This window comes from Perna viridis, chromosome 14 (assembly GCF_037379345.1).
Source record: "Perna viridis isolate PV_CMFRI_1.1 ecotype Kerala chromosome 14, ASM3737934v1, whole genome shotgun sequence".
Taxonomy (NCBI): Eukaryota; Metazoa; Mollusca; class Bivalvia; order Mytilida; family Mytilidae; genus Perna; species Perna viridis.
Window position 1 is genome coordinate 27,999,470 of NC_142458.1, and position 15,416 is coordinate 28,014,885.

Consider the following 15,416-nt stretch of genomic DNA (forward strand, 5'->3'; position numbering starts at 1 on the left):
CTGTTAGGGTTATCACACTGCTCTCTGATACGCGTTCCTCGCCGCTGCAGGTCAACCATTTCTAAAAAAAATATCAAAAGATATTACTTGAATTCTCTGCTAGTGATTGTTAAGGTTATAAGTTACTATAAACATTGTTTAAATTGATCATTAATTTACTATTTCTCCTTCCCTGTAGCCTCTTTTCTTCAAATTTTCGTTAATCTGGAAGCTTGGTGCCGGTGATTTTCTCACGACCTGCGCGTGTGTGCCGTATGTCGCTTTAAAATGTTGTTATTGAGGGCCGTGCCATGGATATTTTGAAAATTTTGCATAAACGTGGTATTGTTTTGAAAATTAAAAAGAACCGTTATTCTACAAAATAAGCTTGTAACATCGTTCATACTATTCTTATTGTGATACAGGTTTAAATCCTCACCTGGCGATTTACTTTGATCAATAATTTTGACTCGTGGCACTAATCGCATCTATATTGGCAAACACATTAACGGTGTCAAAGCACATGTCATACTTGTTTACGAATTAAATATGCATGACACGGGGCCTCACATCTGACGAATGCATGACAGACGACAGCCAATCGTAACGCGTGTGAGCGGTGGAGAAGCTGAATCTACGCATGTCCGACGGGTGTTTTTCTGTCAATCAATAGTCCCAAACAAACGATGGGCGTTGTGCAAATATATCTCAGGACGAAGTTTTAATGAGATCAGTCGTGGGAAACACGAGTTCAGTTGTGTCCGACCAGCGTTCAGGAAGGACCTACATCCGATTGCTTCTGAAGTTTTTTTATATTAAGTTTTCCGTTTGAGCATAATGAAAAGGAGTTTAAGTGACAGCGAGAGCGAGGATATTTATGATGACATCAAAGCGAGGTAAGTTGTGTATTGCAGTAAATTGAAGTAAATTTCAGATATTTTACCGTTAATTTGGTACACGTGACTGCGATAGGTCGACACGGGTGCATACTTTCTGACAACTGTCTTGACGTGGTGCTTCTTCGTATGCAAATTGTCTTTAGAACAATTGGACCCATTAACTTATAATTTTCTTATCGAATTAAAATATTTATGATATGTATATTTGACTGACGAATCGGAAATTAGAAAATTGGCGGGTTACGACCTTCTGTCACGGAGGAGCTATCCATACTGATTTTATCTTGGACAAGATTTAATTGTATTGTTTTAAAATCATAGAAACAAAGAAGGGATTATTTGATGGGCCTATGATAAACCATTCTGTGCTGTAGATTTATTTAAATTGAGATTTTCCCATACGATTTTATAAATGTATTTTATTTTAATTTTCGTCATACTGACGAAGCAATTATAATTTGACAAAATAAACAAATGAATTGTAATTAGTTTGGTAAGCGTAGATCCCTGAGAATTTTTATGATAAAGAACTTAATTTGTTTGATGCAAAAAATATATTTTATCTGGTTAAAATTCCCATCAATTAAATAAAACAAATTAAATAATCTAAAACAGATGCAGATATTGCTTCAGTAAACACATTTTTCTCATGCATTTCGACTTGTTGACTTAACAAGCTATCATTTATGTATGGTCAATGCCCATAAAAATTACTTCTTCAATTGTAATTCATTATATTAATTTCACTTTTGAAGAAATCACTTTAAAAGGTGCACCGTCAAAAATGACAATTGTGCCATTCATCTAAATTACAAGATGTAATACAAATAAAATTAAAAGGGGTTAGCCTGTAATGTGTGTAATTCATTTCACTTAATTCCTTGTCTCTTTTAAAGACGGAGAAATTTCCCACGATAATTTTGTAATGAGAAACATGAAGAATTTTTTCGCGCTTGATTTCACAGATGTTAAAATTAGTTGCACATTCTGCATAGTTTCACACGGTCCGTTTACAGGATCGTGACTCGGGTCTTATCACACTATACAGTCAGAGAACACATCCTTCTTTTTTATTCGTTTCTATTTTTTTTCATTTCAATTTTATTTGGTTATCAATATGTAATCGATCATTTCGGAAAGCAAACGAAGAAACTTAAGCATCACGGCCACATCCTGCTCTTGAAAAAACAGTTAAATATGAAATCAATACTTTTAAGTGCAATTTTCTAATTATGTCTTTGTACATGCAAAGTATGTTTTGTATGAATTTGATATTCATTCAATATATTGTGTAATTTCTACCATAATCTACATGTATCTTCATTTTATTGGTTTCTTTACTATACTTTCGTTTTATTTTAAGAATAAGAAAATTCTTTCTGTTTCTTACGTCTTTGTTTTTTTTGTAATTCACAGCTCTCCGTCACAGAGCTGTCAGATCACAGACAGGAAGAAAAGACGTGGAGTAAGTAGCCATTATTTGACTGAATTCCGTTTTCAATTATTATAATGGAGTTTCAGAATTAAGTAAAAGTGATAGAAAAGTACAGTTTTCTTTCGTCGATCATACACTTACGCTTGGTTGGTAAAATAAAGTTTTACTTGTATGTTCGGAGAGGTAGTTGAAATACAAATGTACCACTGAATAACCTAATTCAGGACGTCAAACGTGTCAGTTTATTCAGGTATCTAGAGTAGAAGAAATCGCTAGACAACTGATGTGTCCTTAATGCATTAGTCCCCTGTTAATGTCTTTTCATAATGGTCATTTTGTCTATTTTACAGGTTATCGAGAAAAGGAGAAGAGATAGAATTAATAACAGTCTATCGGAGCTGAGAAGACTGGTTCCTTCAGCTTTTGAAAAACAGGTACATATGTAATACATTTCTGTAGTTCACCGACTACTGTACTTCTAGCAGTCATGTCAGTGAATCTACTAGTATGTGGTTTGTATCTTTCTATCGATAGGGGACACTTTTATTGGATACAAAGAGTAATCAAGGGAACCAAGGTTATAGCGGTAATCAAGAGAATGTAATGCAGGGACAAAGACCAGACATGGAAAACAGACATACACAACAAAGAACATAAAGTAACTAAAATCATACGTACAAAGTAACAAAAGCAAATGAGCAACTCGGACTCCACTAGAAACTGGGAGCATGGACCAGGTGTACCGGTAGGGTAAGCGTCCTCTGCTAACAAACTAATAAACGAAAAGCTATACGACAAATTTCACCTTATATAATGTTTTTACACAAACAAGTAAACAACAAACAATGTACGTCTGATACCGGCAGGTAAAAAGCTCTACCTCAATTCTATCCCGAAATCGGAACAGACCCCGATGTATAGAGTTCGGAAAAATAGAGAATAATAGTCATCAAGGAAAATCTGTTCGTATAGTGTGGTGACAGTTATCAATTTGCCTGCATACACAGTTTACTTGAACGTTTGAAGAAACCATTAATTTGGTAGGAAAAGAGAATAATGCAACCAAATAATGCCAAAACAAAGCAGGTTTTTCAAATATAAATCTCCACTTGTGTTAATTAAACGTGTTTACTGTGTTGTTAAAATATGCTAAACTCCTGTTTAAACTTCTTAGAAACAACAATCCTTTGAACAATCAACATTATACGTAAGTCTTGTTTGTAGGGTTCTGCTAAATTAGAAAAGGCTGAGATTTTACAGATGACAGTAGATCACTTGAAAATGCTCCACCAGAAAGGTAAGATATGGAAGTTTTATATTTTAAAAAAATGTTTTCCTTTCGAGTTTGATCTTTTGGTCAATGCAAAGATAGGGAAGATATGGAAGTTTTATATTTAAAAAAAAAATGTTTTCCTTGCGAGTTTGATTTTTTGGTCAATGCAAAGATACAAAAATAAACCTTCAAGTACTTTCTAGAAGTTTTTCATTAAATTATATTTGTAGTCTGCAAACTGGGATTTTATTTTTTATCATTAGTACCGTCAATGCAAGATACATTTGTCTTTGAAGCTTAAAATGTTGAAAAGGTAAAACGATCGTAAAACCTTTTCTGATTGATTTGTAGTTGTCAATTAACATTTTGTCTTTGTTGCTCACTATTTTTCTCTTTTTCTATTTAGGTTTGAATAGCTATAACTATCCAGACCCTCATTCATTTGCAACAGACTACAGGTCCGTGGGGTTCCGAGAATGTGCAGCCGAAGTCGCGCGTTATCTTGTTGCTGTTGAGGGCATGGATTTGCAAGATCCCTTAAGGTTGCGTTTATTAGGACATTTACAGTGTTACTCAACGCAAAGAGAAATCGTTACTAAATCAACATTCCAGAATTCTTGGAACCCCGTCTCGCCACACCCATCAATAAATTCCCAATACAGTAGCAGCACGGTGTCGGCGATGGGGTCAATGGTGGGATCAACTCAGCAAAACAACCAATCAGAATTGGCGATGACACCACAAACGTCACATCACGGACTTTCAAATAGTGCCTTTACAGACTCGAGACTTTCACATAGTGAAATTCAATCAACATCGATTCAAGGAAACATGACGAGGTTATCCGGAAGTGGAAATATCCCATCGCATCACCAGATGACCTCAATGAACTCTACCAATCAGCAATCGTCATCATCACTTATTCCCTCCATTCCGCAGTTACATCGACAGTTGCCTATGACCTTCAATATGAATCCAATGCAGTCTATGATGTCACAAAATGGCGGTAGTGGATATGATCCAAATTCATCCAAACCATATAGACCCTGGGGTAGTGAACTTGCCTACTAGATCGTTCCATGTACTAGACATTTTAATTCAACGATTGATATATTTATATTATATTACCGGACACTATGTTTTTTCTTTTTGGTTCCATGTTGAACATTGCAATTTTTTACCGAACTCAAGGATATTTTCTTGCTTAACAACGAGGTCTTCCATTTTCTAAAGTTATATTTTATCCATTAAGTCACAGACCTGTTGATGGGGTGCTATTACATGTAAGTCATTGTTATGGGTTAATTTCGACTACAAAAAGCGTTAAGGCCACCCTAATACGCAAACGGGTCTGTGTTACATATTTGTATTCTTTTATTTAATCAAAGTGCCATTCGGGATATATGCAATATTTTTTTTTATACATGATCAATGATTTTATACATATCTTGTATATATTTGATGTTGTTATTTTTTTACATTTTTATACTGTGCTGGGTATTATTAAGTGCTATGCAACATTAACTGTGAACAGTTTGACGGACTATGCATATTGATGTTGTGAATTGACATTTTTATGGAGCTCAAGTGACCATTTTACTTCTAAAGTGTTTTGAAATTTGTTTCTTTTGTTGAAATATTTTTTTCAGACGATACATTTTTATGCACTTCGTCGTAATATACAGAGAAATGATCGTAAATTGGATGTAGTAATTTGGTCACTTGCGCTTTTCAGATATTTTGCTTGAGTTTTACCAATGAGTAGATTTTAGTCAGTTTTTTTTTCAATTTATATTTATTTGTTATGTTATATTAATTTTGAATTGCCATTTTTTAATGACCATTTTGTTTTTATTTTAAGTTTTCCACATCTAGAATTCCTCCATTCTGAATTCGGCCTTAATTTTGCCCGTTACTGTAGTGCAAATTCGGGTTACTGAACACCAATACTAATATGGATCCCATTTCTGTTGGTGTGACATGTTCAAGATGCAGCCAAGATAAAAGAATGTGCGTTGAATTATTTATGCATCAATTTGTGCTTATTTTTTCTGTTTTACATTTTAATTTATGGTGTGGACAATTTGTTTTTATTTGTTAATTACAGGGCTTGGCTTTCCTTTAACTGTTTGACCAGAAGTGCATAATAAAAATGTTACAAGTTTATAAAGTGTGTCTCTGTATGTCTTATAGGATTTAATTCCTGATTGCGAAATGTTTACTGAAGTTATAAGGTTAACCGGAACCTGGAGAATGATGAACTGAATCACAAACAAATAAGTTGAAACACTAAATGACATTTGTGAAAGTTCGTCTGCTCAGATTCATGATCTAATAAATAAGTCCAAATTTCCTCTGATCCAGAAACTCTCCTCTATCTTATTTAGATATAGACATGTCGAGTTCCACGTAAAAAAAGAGGAGAGTTACTGGGTCAAGGGATCTTCGGACTACCCCTACTTCATGATCTACGTGAAGAAAAGCGAAGCATTAAACTATTGAAACACACGGACGGACAAGACATTACAATGGAGAGAATCATCAACATACATGTTTATAGATACACAAAATATATCTTTCCAGAACGCCCATGATAATACTACTAGCTATATAACCATCAACTACAGTGTCAAATATTTTTGTTCCTAAAACAGAAAGACGGAAACGCATGCACTTGCACTCCTCTGAATATAAAACAAAATATGTTCTATCACAGACCGACAGGCTCCTCTTCCTCACAGTTTCTCTCTGAGAGATGTTTTTCTTCTGTGATTTACCATACAGTCATTTTATATTGATGGCTTTTAACGCATCTTTGATAGGTACATTGTAGGCAAGTGGGGTCACATGTACTTGCAATTCTCTATCCCTATATATGTACTATATCACAGGCCCTTGAGACCAGGATTTTTTTTTAATCACAAAAAAATAATAAATCATTTTGTTTCCATATTTGAGTTATTATTATTTAATGTTTATACTATGCCCAGTTTTTCGTCTCTCTAGATAGATGAAAAACTGGGCATAGTATAAACAACATTAAATAGCAAGTGGATATATCTGAGAAAACACATAATAACTCAAATATAGAACCAAAATGATTTAATATTTTTTTGTGTTTAAAAAAAACCTGGCCCCAAGGGGCTGTGTACTACATACATATATATATCCAGGACATGGAACAAGATGTGTCAATTCTTATAAATATATTGCCTGATGTATAAAACCTCCTTACACAGTGGTGTGACCTACGAATGCTGCTTAATCAGAGCTCTCAAGTCTTCTGTCATTGATATGCCCCAGGGATTACTCCTATAATGTAAGTGGCAGTGGCAGATACGCTCTTTCGTTGGAAAATTGTGTTACTCTCCTGCAGAATTTGGACAAAAATGAGCAAAAATAGCCTGGAACCCCTTTGCAAAATTTCTTGATCAGTCCTGAACATTATGGCATTTAATGCTATTGATATAGGATAGTCAAGTCAAATACTTAGGAAGTTCCAGATTTAAAAGCAAATTGTCTACAAGTCACGAAAAATGTACAAATTTAGGTAAATGAAGAAATAAATACCCTCTTAACAGTGAAACCATCAAAACTGCCAATTCTACAAAAAATGACCCTTTCTCATTTTTCTCATTTAATACAGTGATCAAAGGGAAACAACAAAATTTTAAAGATAATTTCTGTAAATAGTCATATCATGTATATTTTCTGGATACAAGAGTGCCATTATTCACAATGCAATTTCCATATGGAGCGTCCTCACTTCCACTAAAATCTAAATATAGATCCAGTGAAATTTCTCTAATCTAACGCAAAGTTGCTGAAATACACCCACACAGTTTTTAAATTTTGAAATAAAAACCACTGTGTCATGCAGCGTTTCTGCTCGTAAATTAATGGGGATACTTTTTCAAACATCAATTTTTCAGTAGCCACCCTTAGCCTTAAGTGCTCCATAAAATAAACATATATGGGATGCTAGCATTCAAATTCGATACTGTTGGTTCCTTACTGTTCATACAATTTTTTCATGAAAATATCTTTTTTATTATCCACCAATTGTGCACATTTCTATATTTTTCACTGAGCTGCATGTTGAGGGTAAAGATCTGGCGGAACACCGAGGATACATAATTGCACTATTGTAACCTTCTATCATATTCTATTTCAAATTTGGCAATAAAAATTGACATCTTTCTTCTAAGACAGACAAATTTTCATCAAACAAAAATTAAAGAAGTGGTCCTAGTAGTATGAAAAAGGAATAAAAAGGAAAACTGAAACTTTCAAACCAATCGTTGTTCACTTCCTACAAAGGAAATATTTTGGATTGGATGTATGTTCAAAATATTGATGCAGCTATCAAATCTTACAACCAAGTATATATCCTTTCAATAAAAATTCTGATGAAGAGCTAATCTTTATTTCTGTATATAAATGGTTTTTCACCAGTTTTTTTAACTTGTTCTCCTTTGACATTTTTGACAATAAGTGGTGGTTCAATAGTCTCCTTGGTTGTTTTCTTATTCAGTTTCATCACTAGAGGTTTTTGTTGTGTCTTTAATTTATCCTTGGCTGAAAGTAAACCTAGGAGAACAGCATCTGCCTCCAACAAAGTGACATGTTTGTCTGAACCCAGAAAGGTTGAAGACATCTCTAAATCTTTCAGCATTATTTTAACTCTAGTTCCTCTGTGATATAGACTGCAAAATAAAATTTGTATGGTAAAAGGCAACTGATTGAGAAAAATAAAACTGGTTAAATTTTGTTTAACATTTTGTCACAACACACTACATGATTCAATCAGTATTGGAGCTAGTTAATGAATTTTTTACATCTGATAACTTAAAAAAAACAAACAAAATGATTCTCAACATGACATAAAAGTCAGCTACTTTCACTTTAAAATCCAAAGCTATTAATTAGGCATTTGATTTTGCCCACTCTTACCTGCCATATACTTTTTTACGTCTGTAAATTCTAGCAAAAATGATAATCTAGTAACTATATGAGTTATAGAATTTACATAAGGTTTTTGTGTCAAGTATCTAAATTGAAACATGTTGATTCTTTTGAAAAGGACTATAAGAGACTTAGCTACATGTATGTTTGCTCCATTATGAGGCATTACACATCATATTTATTGATTTTATTGTATTTTATCTATTACAATGGAATATGTCATAGAAACTATGTGTACATGCACATCATAATACCATATACCTACATGTACATGCATTTTGATTCTACAAAAGCAAAGACAAAATACTCCCTTCAAAGTACATTGATAGTACTACAAATTTCTGACAAATTGGGATCTTTAAGTCAAACCTGCACTAGAGACATTTAAATCAGGATCTGTCCAAACCAGCATATCTATTGCTTGTACCAGCACAAGTGTACAAACAAAGCAAAGTTCTATGTGGCACAAATTGCAATGCCTAAGGAAAGTTTTACGCACTTACATGTATGGTACATATATTAAGATTGATAAGAAGAATATTCTATGACTTACATGTATGATGTACCGTGATTCTCAACCCTGCAATGGCTAGTTTTTGAAGGTAGGGTTGTGATCACGCCGAAAAACTTTAACCCCACAACTTTTTTTGGTGTCTGTCCCATGTCAGGAATGTCTTGTTTTATTTTCACATTTAGTTCATTTTTATGTTACTTGAGTATACTGGGCAACTATTTCGCTGTACATGTGTATAATGATGTTTTGAGGCCAAGTGCTGCCTATCCTGTGGTACGAGTTACCTCATTTTTCATTGAAGACCAATAGGCGGCCTTGGGCTGACGTTTTCATTTGGGTGGGGTTGTTGTCTCTTTGACATATGTAACAAACCTATTCTCATTATATTTAGAAAAGCAAAGGTACTATGTAAAAATTTGTACATGTAGTGAAGTACATGAAGGTGCCAATTTGACTAAGTTTCAATTTGTTTGGGTCCAATTTAACCAAGATATGGTGCCTGTATGACTGGAATTCCGAGTGTAGATTAAATCAGGTACGGATTTAACTAGAACTCATGGAAAAAAAACATACTCTGGGTTTGACTTTGGTCTGGAACATACACAGTGAAACTTCCCTCCAAAGTCTATGTACAGGTCATCTTCAAACACTTCGAAAATGGTTCCACTAACTATTTTGCCCTGAGGATTCCCAATCTGCAAAAACTTTGAATGTCGTAACATTGAAGCAAAGCTTTCGTTTGGATTATCTTTGCCCTCCAGACAGTCCCGAGCGATCTGGTCTACTTTATCCAATGCCTCCACAATTTTGTGCACCTTAGGAACAGCATCTTGAGTTTGTCTATTGTTAGAGTGTGCTTTCGAAGAAAAATATTGCGTAGCGACGACAGATTTACATCGTGAAGACAATAAACGACAAAATGTCCCTCTCGTTAATATGGGCGCAGCCATTTTCTAGGTAATTAAAATCTAAACCAACCAGGTTTTCTCTTACGAAAATGTTTTGGCAAACGGACAATAAAGCTGATTACCATACGTTTTATCAATTACTAAATACAACAACGACGATCTAGAACGATCGTTATTTTAACTCATCAATGACTTTATAGCCTATATATAGACAATAGACAATTTTATTTGAACAAACAAATTTACAGTTAATGGTTATGGCATGAACAAAAACATGGAAACAAATGGAATATAAATTGCATATAAACTAAATTTATGACCATGGTGCGACAGTGGTGTAAATCTGATCAAAATAGATTAATCTCAAGGTATAACTCCTGGTTAATCTATAGTTTAAACTTTGACGTTATATATTATTATAATTTCTGTTAAATTAAATTGACCTTCGATTCCAACCTTCATTCATGAATTTGATAGTTATTTTTAGTATTTCTATAGAACTACTGTTTATATATGTGCTATATTTCTTAGTGTGAGGTGAGGTTTTGATGAAGAAATTAAATTATAATTGTCTAATTTGATTCTGTATTGATTTCTATGTGATGTGTAGTGGGCGCACACCGAGAAGAAATGATATTCATCCTCGGTGTCCCCACTATCACATGATTTACAAATACTGTTTTTGTTAAGGAAGTCTATTTATAGACTGAACTTGACTTAAAGATCATTGGCAACCAAATTACGTAACAAGGGTAGCCATTTCCACATATAACTACTGAAATAACACTCCGCAGGTTATTCTCCTTGAAAAGTTTGCGTAAAGATATCGCTCCACCGCCGATCATACTCCATGTCAAATATGTAATATTGACTATACGTACGACATGGGCGTATAACGATAAAAAAGCTATTCAATATGTGTAGAACTGCAATATTTCAATAATTGTATGATATTAACTATTTAAATTTTGACGCAGAGAGCTGAACATATCTCTTACTGTGTATCACACCCCTAGACCAATATTGCATACTGTATATCACACCCCTAGACCCATTTCAAGTACCGTAAATATCACACCCTTAGACCTATATCGCATACCTTAATGACACCTGTAAATATATATATCATACCCGATCTATATCGCATACTGTATAGCACACCCGATCTATGTCGCATTCTCTAAATCATACTCATAGACCTATATGGCATACTCTATATCACACCCCTAGACAGATATTGCATACCATGTATCACACCTCGCACAGAACACAATTGAAGTACATTTTGCATTGAAAAGATACAAAAAAGAATGAACATGACATGCAAAAATCTGTTTGATATGCAGAGTATCAACCCTCGACCTATATCACCCCACGGGCCAGTGGCCCTTGAATTGATATAGGAGTGTCTTGTTGATATTGCATGGGATACAGATTTAGGCATGTACTATTCAGTATGAAATTTAAAGAAATAGTAATACAATGTACATATGTATTATATCTATGTAAGTAATAACTGATAATCAATATGGTTCTTTTTCAGTACATTGTCAAGATATACCAGATACATTTATTTAGAATGCAGATCATAAAGTAAAAAACAGAATTTACATGACACAAGAAAGACACAGTCAAAAATGTTAGAAATTCTATGTCCATGAAAGTGCATTGAAAATGTGTTGGATATCAAAGCTACCAAAATTAGACTGTTTATGAGAGCTGATTTTCATGGACATTCTTACAAGTACAATGTACTAGGTAAGTGTTAAAGGTATACTTTGTATGTACACAATTATTTAAAATTTTCAAAACTGGTGATAGGTATACTGTTTTTATTGCTAGTGTAGAACAGTGTAGTCATATATCTTAGCACAATTTGCAGTTTACATTTGTATGACTGTGAAAAAGAAATTTACACTGAAAAATACATATGCATGTACTCTCACTATGGTTACTGGCATATGCAATGCAGTATCAATTAAAGATTTAATACATGAAATTATGGTATTTGTAGTATAGTAGTACATCTATCTAATTTGTTTTCCAACTTACAATGTGACATGAATTGCTCATAGATAGATCAACATTCAGGGATTGATCCAGAGATGTTTAAATGGGGATCCAAACATCACTATAAATCAGCAGGTAGCTAAATTCATACATGGAAGAAGTTCTAAAGCAATATTCTTAACAAGCTTTACATTTTCTGTATTTGGAAGGTTTTTGTTTGGTAAATGAAATGACTAATTTATTGTTTTAAATTCATCACTTCAAACCACTTTTTATGATCTATCTGGTTATGTTTTAACAATGACAGGTGAAAAGTAACCTGTTCTACTCTTACTTACATGTATGTTACCTGTTATTAATAGTTATTGAAACAAAGATGTTTATTTCAGATAAGTTTGAATTATTTTAGAGAATTTTTTTTTTATTTATTCTTAATTAATACAGCTGATACAGATATTTTATTAATAAAACCTATGAACACCGACATATAGTAGATATATATCTTTTAATGCAGGACAAAACTGTGAATAATGACAGAAATATTGTTTGCAAAATTTCAGTCCATCAGTATTGATCACTGTGGGAATATCGACCAGGTGGTTTGAAAACCAATAAAAACCTGGGACTGTTGTAACCACTCAACCTTTATTTTGCCTGATTTGCACGAAATTGTGTGGACATGAAACAATATTTCCCAACAAGGGGAGGTTTCTCCATATCATATGGTTAAAATACATATATATTTTCATGAATTTGCATTGTAACATTTTGCATATATCAGATACTGCTATGAGTTTTTTCCCTTGTTTTCTTTACAATGGTTATCACTTAGAAGTTTCACTACATGAAGTGAGAAGAAAGTAAAAGTAAAACAGATCATTTCTGTGCTGGGACACTATTTAAGTGTGAAACACAGTTCATGATTCTTAAGTGCTGGTACATGTATGTGTAGCATGAAGCAGCTATAAATGTATATGTCAACATTTCTTAATAAAAAAACTATAAAAACATTAAGCCTGATTTCTTAGCACTTATATATTTGTTAAACATAGAGTTACTTCTATTGTAATCTTATACATATTTGTGAAACAATCATGTAGAAAAAAATCTACTTCAAAGTGAGTACAAACAAGGAAAAGTTTTGGGCTCATTTCTTCTTGGGATTTAGCTTATGTTCAACTTCCTCTAGTCTAGAGGATTCATTTGTACTTCATGCATCTCCAAACCGAAATTTCAAAATGTGGATCCATTCTTACTTTGAGAATTCATCGAATGTTGATAGTCAGTGATTCTCAGTGGAATTCATATTAAGTAAGAAATGCTGATTTAATTGTTGGAAAATTTGAGGACATCAACATACGTGTACAGCCAGGAATACCAAAGGCAATTATGCAAACGAATGTCCAAAAATATATCGATAAATGGACTGTATGAATATACACTGCGTTAAAACAAATGGTTATTCTTTAAAGGACTATGTTTTGATCGGGTTATTTAGCTTACAATTTGGTTACATGAATATTTTTGATTACTTTGAGGTCTTCCTTGACTCGGTACCTCAGCACTTTAATTTCTCTCTGTATTACATCAAGGATTTATATATGGGATAATATTTAACTCTTTGATTTTGAGTAAATACGATATTAAACTGTTAAAAAATTGTATTTTTGAAAAGTTGGTATTTGATTAGAATTTTTTTTATGGCGGAATGTCGGTTCAAGGCTACATACCTATAAACTGTTTAAAAAAAAACTAGGAAACAGAACTTTATTTGATGAAAAATATTCCATATAAATATAGATGTGTGTTTGCAAAATTTCGTTGTGGTGTTGCCCCCTTGAGGATTGAAATGAAATATTGGCGATTGAGTGTGTTTATATGTAGTAATTCAATTGAAGACGAAAAACATGTATAATTATCGTTTCCATTGCGTGCAAACCTAATTTGTAAACAGTTTACTGAAGATTTGAAATATGTTGACAATTCTAACGTTTTACCTGATGATGAAAAAAATATTATTTCATTCAACAACTCCGAATTTTATGATATGGTTGCCAAGACCTGCTTTGATATACACCTTTTTATATTCTTAAATATAACTGTATTTTATTGAGATTAATGAGTATATATCCTTATATTTCTAAAGTCTCTCACTATTCTTAATAGAATGGCACTTGTAATTTTAATTGTCTTTATTATAATTGTATATTTGTCATGTTATACAGGTGAGACTGTATTATAAAATATTAAATCTGAATCTGAATCTGCAATAGAAATGATATCATATTATTAAAAAAGTTTCTGGAATCTTATAATTGGTAGTAAATTCAATAGGTAAAACAAGCAGGAAGACACAATGATTAACAGCTTACTGGAGTGTAGTTTTTGAAATTGAAAATTTTAATATTTCTTTCTCAAGATATAGGTACATTCACTTAGTCATCAATTTATTGTTATTCAAAACATAATTATTAAAAATAGCCATTGCCATTCAGCAAATTTTTTTCTTTCATTTGATATTAATTTTATTTTAATAGATGCAAAAGTTTTAAAAAACACTCAATCACAAATCTACCTTGAACCCTTTAAACAATTGATTTTTTTGGGGTATTTGTCTAAAAGGACCTAACTTTGAAATGAAAAAATATTTACATTCCTTTTATTTCAAATAAATAAAAAAAAAATACATGTTGCCTTTATCGAATCTTTTACCTATAATTTGGTACATCATTCAGTGCAAAATCCATCCAGTGGTTTATGCAAACACCCTTAGCAAAGTTTCCATACTTCCAACAGAAAAAAATGAGAAAATTGGCTAATAAACAGCCAAATAGCAACTTAATCAATATAGATTGTTTCAAGTGACTTCTACCTCTAATATACACTCCCTGATGCACATGTCTCTGGACTCTCCCTCCCCCCCAAAAAATAAATAAATAAAATACTCAACCTATGAGTAACCTAAATGTTCAATGGATTGAATCTTGAGTTAAATAAGTAGACCCCAATATAATAATCTGACTATGATACAACAGGGAGTGTATATTATATGTTATAAAAAATCCTGACTAAAGATTGTCTCGACCCCCAAAACTTCAAAAACTGTGATGCACTATTTTGGGAAAAAAAAACTAAAGAAAATAGTCCTGACCCACAGGCAAATCTTTTTTTCTAATATCACCCCAGGAAATTAGTTTATGTAATATGTTAATCTTTAAGTAACTATAGTAACATTCGTGTGTTTTCTTTTAACACAGGAAGTGTCATCTCAATCATTCAAAATAAAAACTGAAAAAATTCAACTTCAATAATCCAAGCAAGTGCTTATTTGACCGTTGTTGTATTCGTTATAAAAAAGAAACATACAGGTTCGTGTATATATCTTTTTGTTACACATCTTTTGATTGGGCTAATTGACAGCATTGCTCACACT

General features: G+C 32.8%; 2 protein-coding genes across 2 annotated transcripts; one reads left to right on the top strand and one right to left on the bottom strand.

Annotated features, from left to right (window-relative positions):
* The first annotated feature begins 656 nt into the window (after nt 1-656).
* Nucleotides 657-5,756, top strand: LOC148598875 (hairy/enhancer-of-split related with YRPW motif protein 1-like). The gene is made up of 5 exons (XM_088561949.1): nt 657-875; nt 2,295-2,343; nt 2,664-2,747; nt 3,538-3,610; nt 3,993-5,756. Exons 1-5 carry the CDS (start codon nt 817-819, stop codon nt 4,655-4,657), a joined length of 930 nt encoding a protein of 309 aa, XP_088418075.1. The 5' UTR covers nt 657-816; the 3' UTR covers nt 4,658-5,756.
* Nucleotides 5,757-7,998: 2,242 nt separating this feature from the next.
* LOC148598876 (small ribosomal subunit protein bS1m-like) lies at nt 7,999-10,052 on the bottom strand. The gene is made up of 2 exons (XM_088561807.1): nt 9,639-10,052; nt 7,999-8,292 (listed from the first exon to the last, which is right to left on the bottom strand). The coding sequence occupies exons 1-2, from the start codon at nt 10,013-10,015 to the stop codon at nt 8,004-8,006; spliced, it is 666 nt and encodes a 221-aa protein (XP_088417933.1). The 5' UTR covers nt 10,016-10,052; the 3' UTR covers nt 7,999-8,003.
* Between the last annotated feature and the right edge of the window lie 5,364 nt (nt 10,053-15,416).